General features: G+C 27.8%; 1 protein-coding gene across 1 annotated transcript in view; it reads right to left on the reverse strand.

Moving 5' to 3' along the window:
• Positions 1-13554, reverse strand: part of LOC142323766 (cytochrome P450 3A24-like) — a 66253-nt gene extending 52699 nt beyond the window's left edge. The window contains exon 1 of the mRNA XM_075363953.1: positions 13396-13554. Coding sequence (XP_075220068.1) covers positions 13396-13460 — 65 coding nt within the window. The 5' untranslated portion in view covers positions 13461-13554. The remainder of the gene's footprint in view (positions 1-13395) is intronic.
• Between the last annotated feature and the right edge of the window lie 1527 nt (positions 13555-15081).

Genomic DNA, 15081 nt, shown 5'->3' on the forward strand with positions numbered 1-15081 from the left:
ATATATAGTCTAGCTATATATAATATAGCTAGACTAATTATGTAAAAGGAGAAAGTAATGTAATCATCATATCAAAAATGGGGGTGGGTTTTTTGCAAATCTTTACATTATAGGATCCAGCTAGTTCATCGAGATAAAAAAACATACCGATGCTTTTGGCCTTATATCTCAGGATTGATCAAACCGAATTTCTTCAAATTTGACTCAAATATTTCTTTGTATGGGACATATATATATATATATATATATACATATATATTGGTGTTTTTGCTCCCATCAGCTTAAATATTTTTCCAAATTTTTTTAAAAGTTTATTCTTCGTATACAAAGCTATCAAGAAATGTCTACAATTTTTTTTTTAATTATAGTCCCCGGACGTAAAATGTAGAAACGTTTTTCAAAAATTTTATTTTAGCTTCTATTGAAGGTTGTGTTAAATTGAGAGATAAGTTTACTTAAGCAAATTTGTTAAGTTTAACTTCTACATGAATATTTTGTATAAATTTCTATACTATTTTGTATGAATATTTTAGAAAAAATTGTCTTAAAATTTATTCCCGACCCCTAAATAATATATATATATATATTTTTTTTTTTTTGGCTTTTAACTATTTTACTTTTTATTGTAATCGTTTGGAAAGTCATGTAATATTTTTCCAGCATTTTTGATAATTGGTTTCACTGAATGCGGAGTAGTAATAATATCCATATTGGAATAATGATTTATGCGGTTCTTATTAATCTTAAAAAATCATATCCAAAACCATATGGATAAATAAAGCAATATAATCCTTAGAAATTATTTTCCTGAACTGTGGTTTGGCATCCGAAACAAATCTTTTTCAAAAATCGTTTTTCCAATGTGTGAATAATGAAACTCAGATAATTAATTTGTCTTTTAGTAAAATTTAGAATGTATATACTTTGACCAATGAATATCAAAAATGCTATAATGATAATGGATGTATAGAATTCTTTAAAAAAAAGTGGAATTAATTTTTTGTTTTAAGGTACCAGGAAGGCATTATAAACACATTAATATTGTTTTACATTAACAAGATGAAAACGAATGTGAATGAAAGTATTATCATGAAAGTATATCATTTTTACTATGATTTCGTAATAATCTTATAAATTAGTACATTTCATGGAAATTTTGATAATAAATATGAATGTCAGCAGATAAAACTTCATCTATGTGTAACGTTTACTTAATGTAAATCGTAGCGTGTGGACAGTAAAACGGAGGTTTTACCAGAACTGAATTAAGTTGCCCCGTTCGGCTACAAAATTGATCGACTGCAGTATAATTTTCTTTAAAACTTCAATTAAATAGGACCGTATTAACAAAATTCCGCTTTGTCTTGCGTGTTCTGTCTTGATCTGTCATATTTCAAGTAGTGTGAGCAGTGTGAATTTTTTGTACTGTTAGGTCGTTTCTTTTTTCTTTTGTTTTTAATTTTATATTATGTATATACTTTAGCATTCTACATTTTATTTTTTCCCACTGTATGATTTAAAAGAGTGGTCATTAAATTTTTTAGTAAATTTATAGATTTACGCTGTCGTTATTATTGTCTATGAAAAATAAATTCAAAAGATTAGTGGTCGAAAAAAAAAACCCGCGGTTGTACATAACCAAGCTTGTACATTTTTAGCTGAGACCACGAAGAGATGGATTCTAATGTCACAAAGACATTATAGCTAAAAAATATTCCAACTCTTTTCATTCTGTGAACAGCAAAGAGCTTTTAAAATCAGTTCTGGTGCCGGTGCAAATGACGTGGTGTAGGGTTCATGATGTAACTCCGTAAAGCAAATTACTATGAGAGAACATGATCTTTTGTTAGTAACTACCATCTTCTTCACCTTATACGACTAATTTTTTTTCTTTAACGGGACAATAAAAAAATCCTTTCAACCAATGAGGTAAAACGTAGGATTAAACGTTACGTATAAATATTCTAACGAGCTTCGATATTCATTTTGTAGAAAGTTGGGTCGTTGATGTGTGAGAAGAGAAGGTTCTTTTTCCTTAGGAAGCTCCTAATACTGGCTTCTTAGCTATACATTTAATCAATTCGGAGACCGCGAAGCGATTCTAGATATTTAGGAGTTTTCCAACATATCAGTTAGCCTGTTTTGAAAATACAAGCAAAAATCTTATTTCTACATTACACTGTACCACTAATGCTAAAAGTATAATTTAAGATACTGGTGTAATCCAGTCCTAGACCGACCCTTTCTGAAACTGCCGTTAATTTTTTTTTTTAGCTTGTCCGAGATTCATAATGTCAAGCTAAACGCTGATTTTCATTCAAAGAGTAATTTGGGATAAAAGGCGAAACACAACTACTTTGCCACGAAGGTCGGAATAAATGAAAGGAGAAATCATAAAAAAAATAACGGTTTTAAATTAATTTTTTCACCAGAAAAAAACTACTCTTCTATTTCTTCTATCCTAAAAAATGACGTTAGTTATAAAGTATTAAATGGATAAATGATATATTACAGCTAAATAAAATACTGCAGAAAACCTTTAATGTTAGCAAGTGTTTGTTAAGTCGACATACGTGGTGAAGTTTGTATATGCACAACAATGAATTAATTAGTATTCAGTTCGGTTACAAAAAAAATAGTTAGTAATACTTTAATGACTCATTGCCTAGATATTTACTATCGATAATTATTATGTTTATTTTTTACCTTGTAACTGCTATGTAATCATACTTATTTACAGTAATTGTTAAACAAAATGTACATTAATTTTTAAAACTGAAGCTGAACGTAAATCACGATACTGGTTATGTAAGCAATAAAGTTTAAAGATGCCAACAAGAAAATTGTGAAATTTTTAATTAACATAATGTAAACATTGAATTTTATTTGGAAAAAAAAATCCGCTATCTATAAGCCTACGTCCAGTATTGGATACCCTGACGAATTTCATTTTAGTTATGAGAAATTTATATTTTAGCGCGTGAAAAAATAACGGTGTCTGACTGGGATTCAAAATCAGAACTTTTTATATAAAAGGCAGAAATATTACCACTTCACCACAATGATCGGTAAAATTAATTAATAAGTCCCTTTTCAATAAACATAAATTAAATAAAACAATAATTTCAAAAAGTGGACAAAATAGTAATATTTTTTTAAATTCGTATTTTTTGAAATTGGTAAAAAATTATTTTTAAAAACAAACTCTTAATTTGGTAACGATTTCAAAAAGGCGAAATTTAATGAAGAAATTATTAATATAAATATCTGCTTTTTAGTGCGTTTTTAACTTATCTCTTTTGTATTTTATTTTCCTTTCGTCATAGCTCTACTCCTACGATACAAGAAGTAAAACATGGTAATCAGTCAAAAAATGGGGGTATGAGTTTTTATCATTTTTCAATGTTTTATGCTAGAGGAACCCAAAAAAAAAAATGAGGTGGTAATGTTAATACATGTGTTGGCTAGTTGAAACTTAATTACTTTTGATTGTATAAAATAATTTTGTACCGAGACTTGTATATATGGGACAATTTGTGGGTAAAATTTTGGGGTCAATATCACCAGAGGATAAGGGGTTGGGGATCAATCTTCTCGAAATTTTGCAAATATAATCTCACTTTACATTAAGCTCAATACATGCACGCATGTTTATCTTACATTTAAAAACAAAATTGCCCCAAAATTTCCCTTTCCCAAAAAATCGAAAAAAACTATCTTTTTACTTATTGCACATTTTTTTTAATGTCTGAATTTTTTAAAAATCTTCTAGCCATAATATTAATGAAAGCAAATCCAAGAAAAGTTAAGGGGCAATATTGGCTGGGGAGCCGATCAAAGTTTAAAGATACGATTTTATTAAATTAAAATTTTTTTTTTTGGTTTATTTAAATTTTTAACAATATTGAAAGTTTAAATAATAAACTTTACGTAAGAACGTTACAATAAAATTTTATCCCAATTCATCTCCCACTACCAAAAAAGAAATCTTATGTAACTTTTCATTGGTTGTACATTTTTTAGTGGACTTTTCCTTTACTTTCTTCTCTTTAACATAGTAAACGTAGAAAAAAAATTGCAAAGTGATTTTGGATGTGGAGAAGCATAAAAATTAAACAAATACCGATTTTTTTTAATCTGTAAAACTTTTTTTAGTTTATTTAAACATATAATTAAAATTTTACAACAAAACATTATAGATTACCTCCATTCCAAAAAAAGAAATCATAGGAAACCTTTTTCATGTATAACTATTTTTTTTAGAATAAAAAACAATGCCAGAAAAGTATTACAACTTTGTTGTAAGTTTTTTTTTCAAATAATTAAAAATCTTTCTTATTATTTTTTATTTTTATATGGATAGGCTTACAGAATAGAATGCCACTTGTGTGATAGAGTCCGCTTGCAAAGAATCTCAAAAGGTGGGAAACCTGTGTCTTAATAAAAATAAGATAAGGGATACAAATAAAATAACGGTAATGCTTACGTTTGATGTACATACTACCGAGCGTAAGGAAAGGCTGTGTGGAATGTTGAAATATATCTCTTCTTTTTTACTTAGAGTTTTATGATTAATCTTTTCACATACTTGCGCTATAACAACTCGATACTAAGCTCAATACATTATTTAGTATCGAGTTGTTGAAGGCAAAAAATATCTTCAAATAATTTAAAAAAAAAAAATCAAAAAAGGATTGTCGAAATCGGGGCATTTGGTTGTCAGGTTTGAACATATATTAAATGTACACATTATGCAGGTTTTTAGTCAATTTGTGAACCTCATTCTGCATTTTGAAGCCAATTAAAGAAATAATTTATAATAAGTAAATGAAATGTATTAAATTTCAGCAGCGTTACGACATGACTACCCAAGAGAATAATATTCCGTTTTAGAACGAGTATGCAAGAAAACAACCCACATTATTTAGCTTTGAATGAGTGTTACAGCCGTAGAACAGAAGCGAGTACTGAATATGTTAGCCGTCTGTAATAAACTATGACGTAATAAAATACAGCCGTAAATTTAATTATTACGTCATACTTTTTACTTTGAGGCCACGAACAAATTCCTTCAACAATACATCACATTTATGTGATTAAATAAGTTGTTTATGTTTTATTAATCTTTACAATAACATTTATATTTTATAAAAATAATTTATTTTATTCACAAAGTATATAAAGTACACTTTAAAAAAATGATATCGAGTTAAAAATACTATATTAAAAATAATGATTTTCAAAATTTCGACTTTTCAAATCGCCACTACATTGAAAAAACCCTTTAATTTGCATTTGTTTCCATAAGTTAAAATTTAAAGAATCAAAAAAATAATAATTTTTTTATTGTTAATGGATTTTTTTTTAAAGTTAGTTCGTTTGTTCATTAAAAATTTGGAGATTTAAAATTAATTCTGTTTGTAAGAAAAAAAACTGACTTTTAGACTTTTTTTTTGTTTAACCTCCGAGTTTACCGTTAAGTATTATTTCAGAGGATGAAACGAATGATTTGTAGCGTGTGTGAAAATGCCATACCTGTCCAGGATTCGAACCCGGTGATGAAAAAAATCTGCCCGTAAGTAATTCAACATCGAGAAACCTCTTCTTCATAAACATAAAATCAATTTAGAGAAATAACGTAAAGCGATCATAATTGTGTGTTAGCTAAGGATACTGGAACTGGAGAATATATTTTCGTTACCTCATGAAAATAATTTTCTTAAAGTTTTGTGATCAAATATTTCAATATCAGAATGAAATTTGATTATATAAATACACTCTGATATCCGTGATACACTCTGTACATATAAATAATATACAGAGTGTTTTTAAAATGGTGGGCTGGCTATACTATTTCGGAATCAACTTGTAAAACTAAACAAAAAACACCCTTAGGAAAAATGGCGACTTCTCCTTCGTTCTTCACCGTCTGCCATTTTGTTATTTTTATATAAAAATTTATATCTCAAGTTCGGATAGACGAATCACATTAATATTTGGTAAGCGTCTTGGTAATAAAGGTTTAAAATTAGAAAAAAATCAGGAATTAAATACCTTCGCAAATTACAAAATAGCGGCCTTGCTTAATTTTCAATCCGTTATATCTCCGTAAATATTAGTTTTATCAAAATTGATGTTATTCGCTAAAATATTAAGCCTTTTATTTTGACCAAATTAATATTTTATTTTTTAAAATCGTTAACAAATAGCCAAATTATGGTAGAAAATTGATGTTGTAATTTTGTGTCTGTTTTCATGTCCTCCACTTTACGTTCAATTCGACTCAATTGTTTTTATTTATTATGAATTCTAGTATTGTAAATTAGTATCAAATTAAGTAATAAGTTTCTGTCAATAAGATTTAATATTAAATAATAATAAAACAATTGATATTAATTTTCCACTTTTGAATAATTTTACACAGCGACTATTACTGTTGATCATGTTAACAATGTAAAAATGAACCTTCCTTCAACAGGAATGATGTTCAAAACTATCACAATCAGTATATCTGTAGCGACAAGAATCCTCATGGTACCTTCCAAAGTAGCCATCAACAAAGATTTTCCATGTACTATGGGCAGGTATTTTTAATGAGTATCTTTTGGGTCCTGTCATTCTACCAAATCGTTTAAATGGAGAAAATTATCTTCCTCATTTAACCGAAAATCTTCCACATTTTTGAAAGACTTACCTCTACAATTAAAAGGAAATATGTGGTTTCCCCACGATGGCGCTCCAGCACATTTCAGTCAGTCGGTATCAGATTTCCTGCATGAAACTCCATGAAAAATGGATAGGCTGCGGAGGGGCCAGTGCCCTGGCCTGCCCGATCACCTGACTTAAACCCTCTTGACTTCTACCTGTGAGGCCATTTGAAACATACTCGTATTATTGTTTATTCAACTCAACATTGAGGATCTTCAACAAAGGATCCAAAATGAATTTCAAGAAATTTGGAATATTGCCAGAATTTTTGAACGGTTAAGACAATCTCTAAGAAAAAGACAGGAGACTTGCGTAATTTCTAATGGTGAACACTTTGAACATCTCTGATAACTTTCAACAATTGTTAACTGTTTTAATTACACTTAATGTTCTACAATAATTAACGTAAGATTATCACAGATAGTTGTTTTATTTTTTTAATTATTAGAACTATTATTGTGAAAAAAATTATTACTTAATTTGATACTAATTTACAATACTAGAATTAACAATAAAAATAATTAATATTTAATCGAATTGAACGTCAAGTGGAGGACATAAAAACATACACAAAATTACAACATCAATTTTCTGCCATAATTCGGCTATTTGTTAACGATTTAAAAAAATAAAATGTTAAATTGTTCAAAATAAAAGGCTTAATATTTTAGCGAATGACATAAACTTTGATAAAACTAATATTTACGGAGATATAACGGATTGAAAAATAAGCATGGCCGGCATTTTGTAATTTTCGAAGGTATTTAATTCCTGATTTTTTTCTAATTTTAAACCTTTATTACCGAGACGCTTACCAAATATTAATGTGATTCGTCTATCCGAACTTGAGATATAAATTTTTATATAAAAATAACAAAATGGCGGACGGCGGAGAACGAAGGAGAAGTCGCCATTTTTCCTAAGGGTATTTTTTGTTTAGTTTTACAAGTTGATTCCGAAATAGTATAGCGACCCTCCATATAAATTTAACAAAAAAATTATTAACATAAAAAAACAGAGTTTTTTACCCCGATTTATTGGTTTTCACCCCAGATTTCTCAAAAACTACTGGAGATACGGTTCGGGGACATATTTTATTCAATTTTTCAGATTAAAAACCATAAGAGATCACTAATTTTGTCCTGTAATTCATGCCCTAAAAATTTCAGTACGACCTCATTTCACTGGCGTAGCTGAAATTCGAGCGAAATCTTTCACTAGCCGTATCTTGCAATCGGAGCATTTTAGGACAATATATGAACTTTTTTCATTATTTTCACGAGTAGAACAGGTTAAGGAAGTTCCGGGAGAACTTCGTGATACACTCTATATATAATAATTGAATCTTTCTTATTCGTTTCTGATGAAACTCGAGGTTTACTCCTTATTCCTGATTCAAATTTAGGTTAAATACTTTATGTAATATTTAAAATTATAATTTTGAAGGTGCCACTACCCTCTATTTGAAAATGGTTATTTATTTTTTCTTGAATGCCAATTAATAATAAAAAAATAAATAAATAAAACAAAATCTCTAAAAACCTCTTAACAAATTTCGACCAAAAATGTGTTCGGTATCTTGATTTTTTCCTTATTAAGAAAACATATTTGAAAGAAGAATACATTTACAGAATGGAAGTATTTCTATCATACTGTTGGATTTGACCGTTAACTCGACCTGTAGCAGGCCAAATTAATGCTCAAAGCATCAAAGCATAGCGTATGATAGAAATACAGCACAACCTAAGTACTCAATTTCAAAATTATGAACTGATCATTAAACCTGAATAAATGTAATTAGTGAAAAATGCCTCTTGAAAAATTGGGTTAAGCTTCACTAGAAAATTTTTTATGAGGATAAAATCTCCTTTTAGAGGAAAAGGCTTTAAATAGGCAAAGTTGGATATATGGCAAATATAAATTACTTTTTAGGGTTCTGATAAATATCTTATATACCACGTATGAATTATAATAGCTTGTATCGTGACCTTCCTGTAGCGAGTGATGACATATAACCATTATAATTTGTTACAGAAGATGATACGGGCTGTATCATCCAGATTAATTTACAACTAAATGAATAGGAACGATATGGGTTTTTAAATATCTCAAATTCAACCCAATATCAAGACTTTTATCATCTGGAAGATTATAGATGTACATGGACTTTTATAGTGACATTCAAATATCTTTCTGTCTCAGAAAATTTGTAACGAACAGTTCAACCTAGAAATTCAAAATTTGGCATGTAAGACTACTAATCAGGATTTAAACATTTTCAGGTTTTAAGTAAACATTTACCAAAAAGCCAAATTAATTTTTAATACTTTTTTCCAAAATACTTCCTTTTTTAATATTAAAAAATAAAATAATACTGCCTTAAAATAACAAATTATCCACATATTATAAAAGTTATTTCTAACTTTTAGGCAGATAAATAAAAAAATAAGTTCAAGAAATTGTGCCCCTCCCAACTTCTACGTCGTTAAATATTTTGTGTTAATAAATACAGTGTGGTAAACACATCGCATATAGTAGACGTTTTTATTTTCTTTGAATACAAAAAAAAATACTGCAATTTTACTTTCCTGGAATCATAGCTCTAGAGGTATGTTGCAAGAAGGAGACTTTCGACTTCGAAATCAGCTGATTTGCGATGACGAGTTCACCACTATACCAACCCGGTGGTAAGAATGGTCGGCCTGAGTCTGTACAAGATTACATCTCATTTACATGTCACTATATCATCTTCATCTCTTGGGCCGTGGGGGGGGGGGGGTTGCTTATTGTTTACTAGTTGAACAGATTGCAACGTATACGTTAAGAAAATAAAAGAAATAGAACATGATATTCATACATGTTTGATAGATAGTTATTTTTATTTAATTTATGACTTATTGGTAAAAGATCTAAAGTATTTCAGGACGTGAAATCCAAACTCGTGACGGAAATCGAACCGGAATCATGACATTCACAAATTGTAACTATGCTATGAGTCTTTTCAGTTTTTATTTAATAAATTAAAACAAAGTTATATAAAACCGTTTAATTTTTAATCTAGTCTTAGTATAAATTGAAACAAAGATAATGTCGATTTAATCGTTAAAATAATACAGTTACATTTTAATTATAACAGGATGAAAATATTATCGTCCATTTACTTATTATAATTTAATTTATTTTATTATTGTATTTATTTAAAGAAAATTATTTTTACATTATATGATTTAAAAGAGATAGATAAAGTGAATTGATATAATAGATAAAGGGCGTATCCAGACATTTAATTTCCTGTAGAGTAGGTTAAGAAAATTATTTCTTTCATTAATCTATAAATATACTATTATCATTATTACTAACTGTTAATTTTCAAAAGAAATTAATTTCGCTTTTCTATTAAAAAAAAATGTTATTCGTAACTGCAGTTAGAGTGAGTTGTAATCTGGATTTACTAAAAATAGAATTTTCTTGAAAATAGTCGATAATAAAAAAAAAATTAAAAATGACCTTCATAAATCATACATATAGCATTCCATATGTAAATATAGTTTACTCCATAAAATAATAGAAAATTAACGTTCATAAAATTATAAGTCGATATCTTCTCTGGTTTTGTATTTTTACGAGTAAAGTTAATGAAAATATGTATATAAAACTCAAAATAAAAAATAGAAATTTATCATTAAAAAAATAATAATAGTTACTAGATAAATAGACAACACTTTTTATAAAATTACAAAAAGAAGTATTTTTAGCTACTGTATGTTTTTAAAATAAAAAAGATACTGTTGAAACAGTGTCGTTTTAGGCAGTCTAAGACGAAAGCGGATTAAGTTTAATAATAGTGTACTGTTTTTAATCAGTAAGTTTTTAACTTGATACGATGTTGAGTATTTTGTTTAAATAGTTTTAACCGAACTTTCTACTTTCAGCTTGAACTATCTAAAAAAATACTGCATAGTATTAAGTTAAAAGTTGTTTTTATTTTATAAACAGTAAAAATAATCATTGTGTAGCGTTTGTATATATTAACAATGTTTACGAAAGAGCACACACATATATATATATATATATATATATATATATAGACTTTACACTTTACCCCTGCATCTAATAATAGCGTTTGTTTAACATTCAAAATACATATCTAATATTTATTTATTATTTTTGTAGACTGTTTCGTTCACATTACATTTGCATTCTTTTTTACGAATCTATTTTATTTTGTTTCGCACTAGCATAGCTGCTTTCTGTATTAAAAAGATTTTCAGAGTTAAATGAACTTTACTTTGCTTGGATTTTAAAACCTAGTTATAATAAAATTAACTGTCTTAAAAACCCGATAGATTAAGTTTAATTATATTTTTACAATATATATACGTATAGTTACGTCATTTATTTTCATGAACTGGGTGATATATCAACCCCGGTTTGGAAATCATCATTGTTTTTTATTATATTCTTCTACTCCAAAATGATAAATAAATTTAAAAAAAATTCAATACGGAACTTTGTGTTGTTGGCTGTAATGTAATAAATCCGTTTTTTAAGGTAGAAAAAGTTTAAAAAAATATAAGGTTCCAATACTACCAGAAGCAAAAAGGTGATACTGAAGTGGGATAGGTTAAATAGCGATTAAATAATACGAACAGAATATAGAGAATATAACAGGCAATAGGTTTTTTAAAATTTCCTGATTTAAATTTTTTTTTTTAAATGTAAAAAATAAAAGAAAAACGAGGGATTTAGTCTTAGAATCGGGTTCAAGGTAATGCTAAAAACAAAAAAATAACCTCTATTTGGCTGAAGTTCTGTTATTCGGTTGGATGCTCATTACTAATTCCAGGGATGGGCTAAGATGTCCCCAGGATGAACTCAATGCCATCAGTAATGGGATGTTCTCATCCTCGAATAAAATTTCTCGAAATCGCTAGTTTTTGTGGGTGGATTAGGCACCCACTGGAGATAGCTTCGAAACTAACCTTTGAATGGAACTTTTCGTCTCGTTTCCCGGTCCATTTTTAGGTAGATATTCCTTTCTTCTAAAGGTTTTCCTAAGGAAACCTTTTCCTTAGCTTTGACCTTCTTTACTGGTTTGAATCAGAGCCTGCGGGGACGACCTCTGAGGAACTGACTGAGAAACTGTTTTTTGTCTGGTATTTATACGATAAGCCAAATTGGTTGCGGTCCTTATCGGGTGAAGGCGGGGCTTATCGTCTCATTATTATTCCTTACACAATGTAAGTACCGCACAACACTAACGAAACAAACGTATTCTTGCTTCATCCTTCGTATAGCAAGAACTTTTTATATCCTGAATCAGGATTTCACCATAACATTTCACAAATATTTGATCCAGACTGTAATCGCATTTTAATTTTTGTTTACCGCGTTTGTTTCTTTGCGCTTGCCGTTAGCTATTAACGGCACGATTGATTGATTCTTTTTGTTGCTCTTTTTGGATAATATATTTTTTTTTGAGAAGGAAAAAAGTAAACTTATCTTTTAATGCATAAAAATAACTGAAATGCTTTAATTATGAGTGAACTTAACTTTTATAATTAATTTTTTATATCAGTTTTATTAATTTCAACAATCTTTTCCATTAAAAAATAAAAAATATAGCAATATAAAAGGTAACTGAGTTTAAACAAATTATGTCCTATTTTTTAATTTTAAAATGTGTTATAGAAAATAAAATATAACAAATTTATTTATAATTATTATAGTTGCTTAAATATTTGAAAATATGAACGTATGTTCTTGAATACAATTTCAATAATGGTTCCGTTTTCCGAAGAATTGTAATTTAAAATTCAGCACTTAAATATATATGAAATAAAAACTTTTAAAAAAATCGTTAGGATTTTTTTAGATAAGAAATTAAATATTTTTGAGGTGTATTTGTTTTACATTCAATGATATTATTCAAATAATTGAATGAATCTCACGAAACATTTTTAGTTCAGAAATATACCTTTGTCGAAAACTAAAAAGTGTTTCTCTAAGTTTGACAAACTTATGAAATAAGTTATTCAACTTGTAGTTGCTATAAAAAATAAGCCGATATAATTTGCTTTACTATAAATCAATAATACTCGTATGGATGTACGGTTATAATAATATCGTATTAAATCAACAAAATATACTTTAAAGTAATATTACGTAATAGACTCTTAAAATTAATATGCCTATTAGATCAGCTAGCTTCAGCATAGATTCTCAAAAAGGATATAACTTTTTTCCAACTATAATTTTATTTTCATTAAAATATATATATATATATATATATATATATATATATATATCGTAAAGGAAAAATACTAAAATCGTATTTTATGTTCCTTGTATAATGCCTAATGTCCATTTTTCTATAAACTATAAAAATTAACGTTTAAAGTATAAAATTTTTGAATATTGAATTCTTAACAAAAATTTTATTTTGTTTTTAAAAAAAATAATATTGTTAATTCATGAAACAAAGGTTTTCGTTACTAAAATTAAGTTATTAAAGACGTAATACAAGTTCTATTGATATCAATTACTAAAAAGAAATTAATCTTACGTAAACCAACAAAACCGATGCTTTTATCTAAATTACAAATAAAATTAAATTAATTAATTAACAGATTTACCTGGAAGAGAAATAAATAATAAAAATATATATAAGTACGAAATAAATCTTACCGATAAATAAATGCAATGGACAAGGCCAAAGCAGTAAATATTACTGCAAGCAGCTGCACTTCCATATCGTTCAAACCGATGCGATGCGTGTCCGTAACAAATGCTAAGTAAAAACAAAATGATGATCGGCTCTCACACTAAACTTATGTTTCAGTTTATGATGAAAGCTTTTAGGTGGGTTGGGAGAGATACTGAGGCGCACGGGGGAAATATAACAACGCGCAGATGCGTGGTCGTTGATACTGAAAATAAACCCTCTTAGCGTGGGCCTCTTTCAACCTTATTTGTTTTACAGCTGTTCTCCAGTCCCTTGATAGAAACACTGGAATAAAATTTTATATTATAAAATGTAATTTAGTTTACTGATTATATTAAATATATATCTTTTATCATTATTGTAAACTTTACTTATCTGAAGTTTTACGTAACTATAAATTAAACCATTTCCGTGTTTATCATTAAAATAATTACATTATCTTAATTTTAAGTTTATTGGCTTATAATAAATAATATTATTTATATTAATATAATAATTATTCTAAATAAAACTTAAGTAATTACTTAATTTATTCCTTATAATCTTTTTTTTACTTATTGAATTAATTCATCACAGAAGCTCGAAGTTTGTATGCGAGGGAATATGAAATTGGAAATTTTTTTCTTTTTTCTCAAGACATATCAATTAATGATTTGTTACTGTGTAATTATTTGCAAGATTAATATTCTCCAAATGTTATGAATAATAAAGATATATCTGCCCTTTTTTTTGGCCAGACACATACTTCATATTATATATTATTTATAGACATTCACCAAACTATACTACATTTTCACATCACTGGGAACCAACTGGCTAAAACTGTTTAAAATTTTAGACACCATAAAAACCTGTAAAAATTGAATAAAGCTGATTACAACTTGTAAATTACTATAGTTATTGCATCCAGTAACAAACATTAAGTCTCTGAAATATATAAACTGAAATGATCTGATTGTACAGAGTTCTACTTTGGCCAAAGATGCAGTTTCACAAAAAATGAACACTTTAAAGCCCAGTCATCATCGCTGGGAAATAGAGGGTTAAAAATATATATTTTATTATATTTCTAAAAGGATAATTAGCTGACTCTTGGTGCTATTACATCCCAACTACTGTCTGAACTTTATCAATTCTTTCTTATGTATATTCATGCTGTTAAACCTCTTGAAACTGTATGAATTAATAGTAGAGACTGATTCAAAAGTAAATTTTGTGTGATCGAACAAAGTTGAAGTCTGTACAGTTTCATAAAATAAAAAATTGTCCTTTTTTTAAAAGAGTGCAGCAAAAATGTCAGTTTGGATAATTTATGTTATTTTAAAATAAATAAATATTAAAGAATCACAAAACATAAATTTTTATTAAAAAAAGAATGTAATAATAGTAACAGTAGCAGATAGTACTAATACTAACAGAAAATAAATTAGGTTATAATCTGACTTTCAAAAACTTATTACTTTTAACTATCCTTTTAGGATTTTATCCAGTAGAGCTTCAAACCAAAATTTTACCAACTTTGTTGTTAAATGTCTGCATAATTATGTTATGGCTTTCTTCATAATTCCCAGCCACCATCTAGGCAGGTGCACTCTTCTTCAACATGTCTTCTATTTGGTCAGCTAATACGTCAGTCCTTTATACAAGAT

This window comes from Lycorma delicatula, chromosome 4 (genome assembly GCF_047948215.1).
Source record: "Lycorma delicatula isolate Av1 chromosome 4, ASM4794821v1, whole genome shotgun sequence".
Taxonomy (NCBI): Eukaryota; Metazoa; Arthropoda; class Insecta; order Hemiptera; family Fulgoridae; genus Lycorma; species Lycorma delicatula.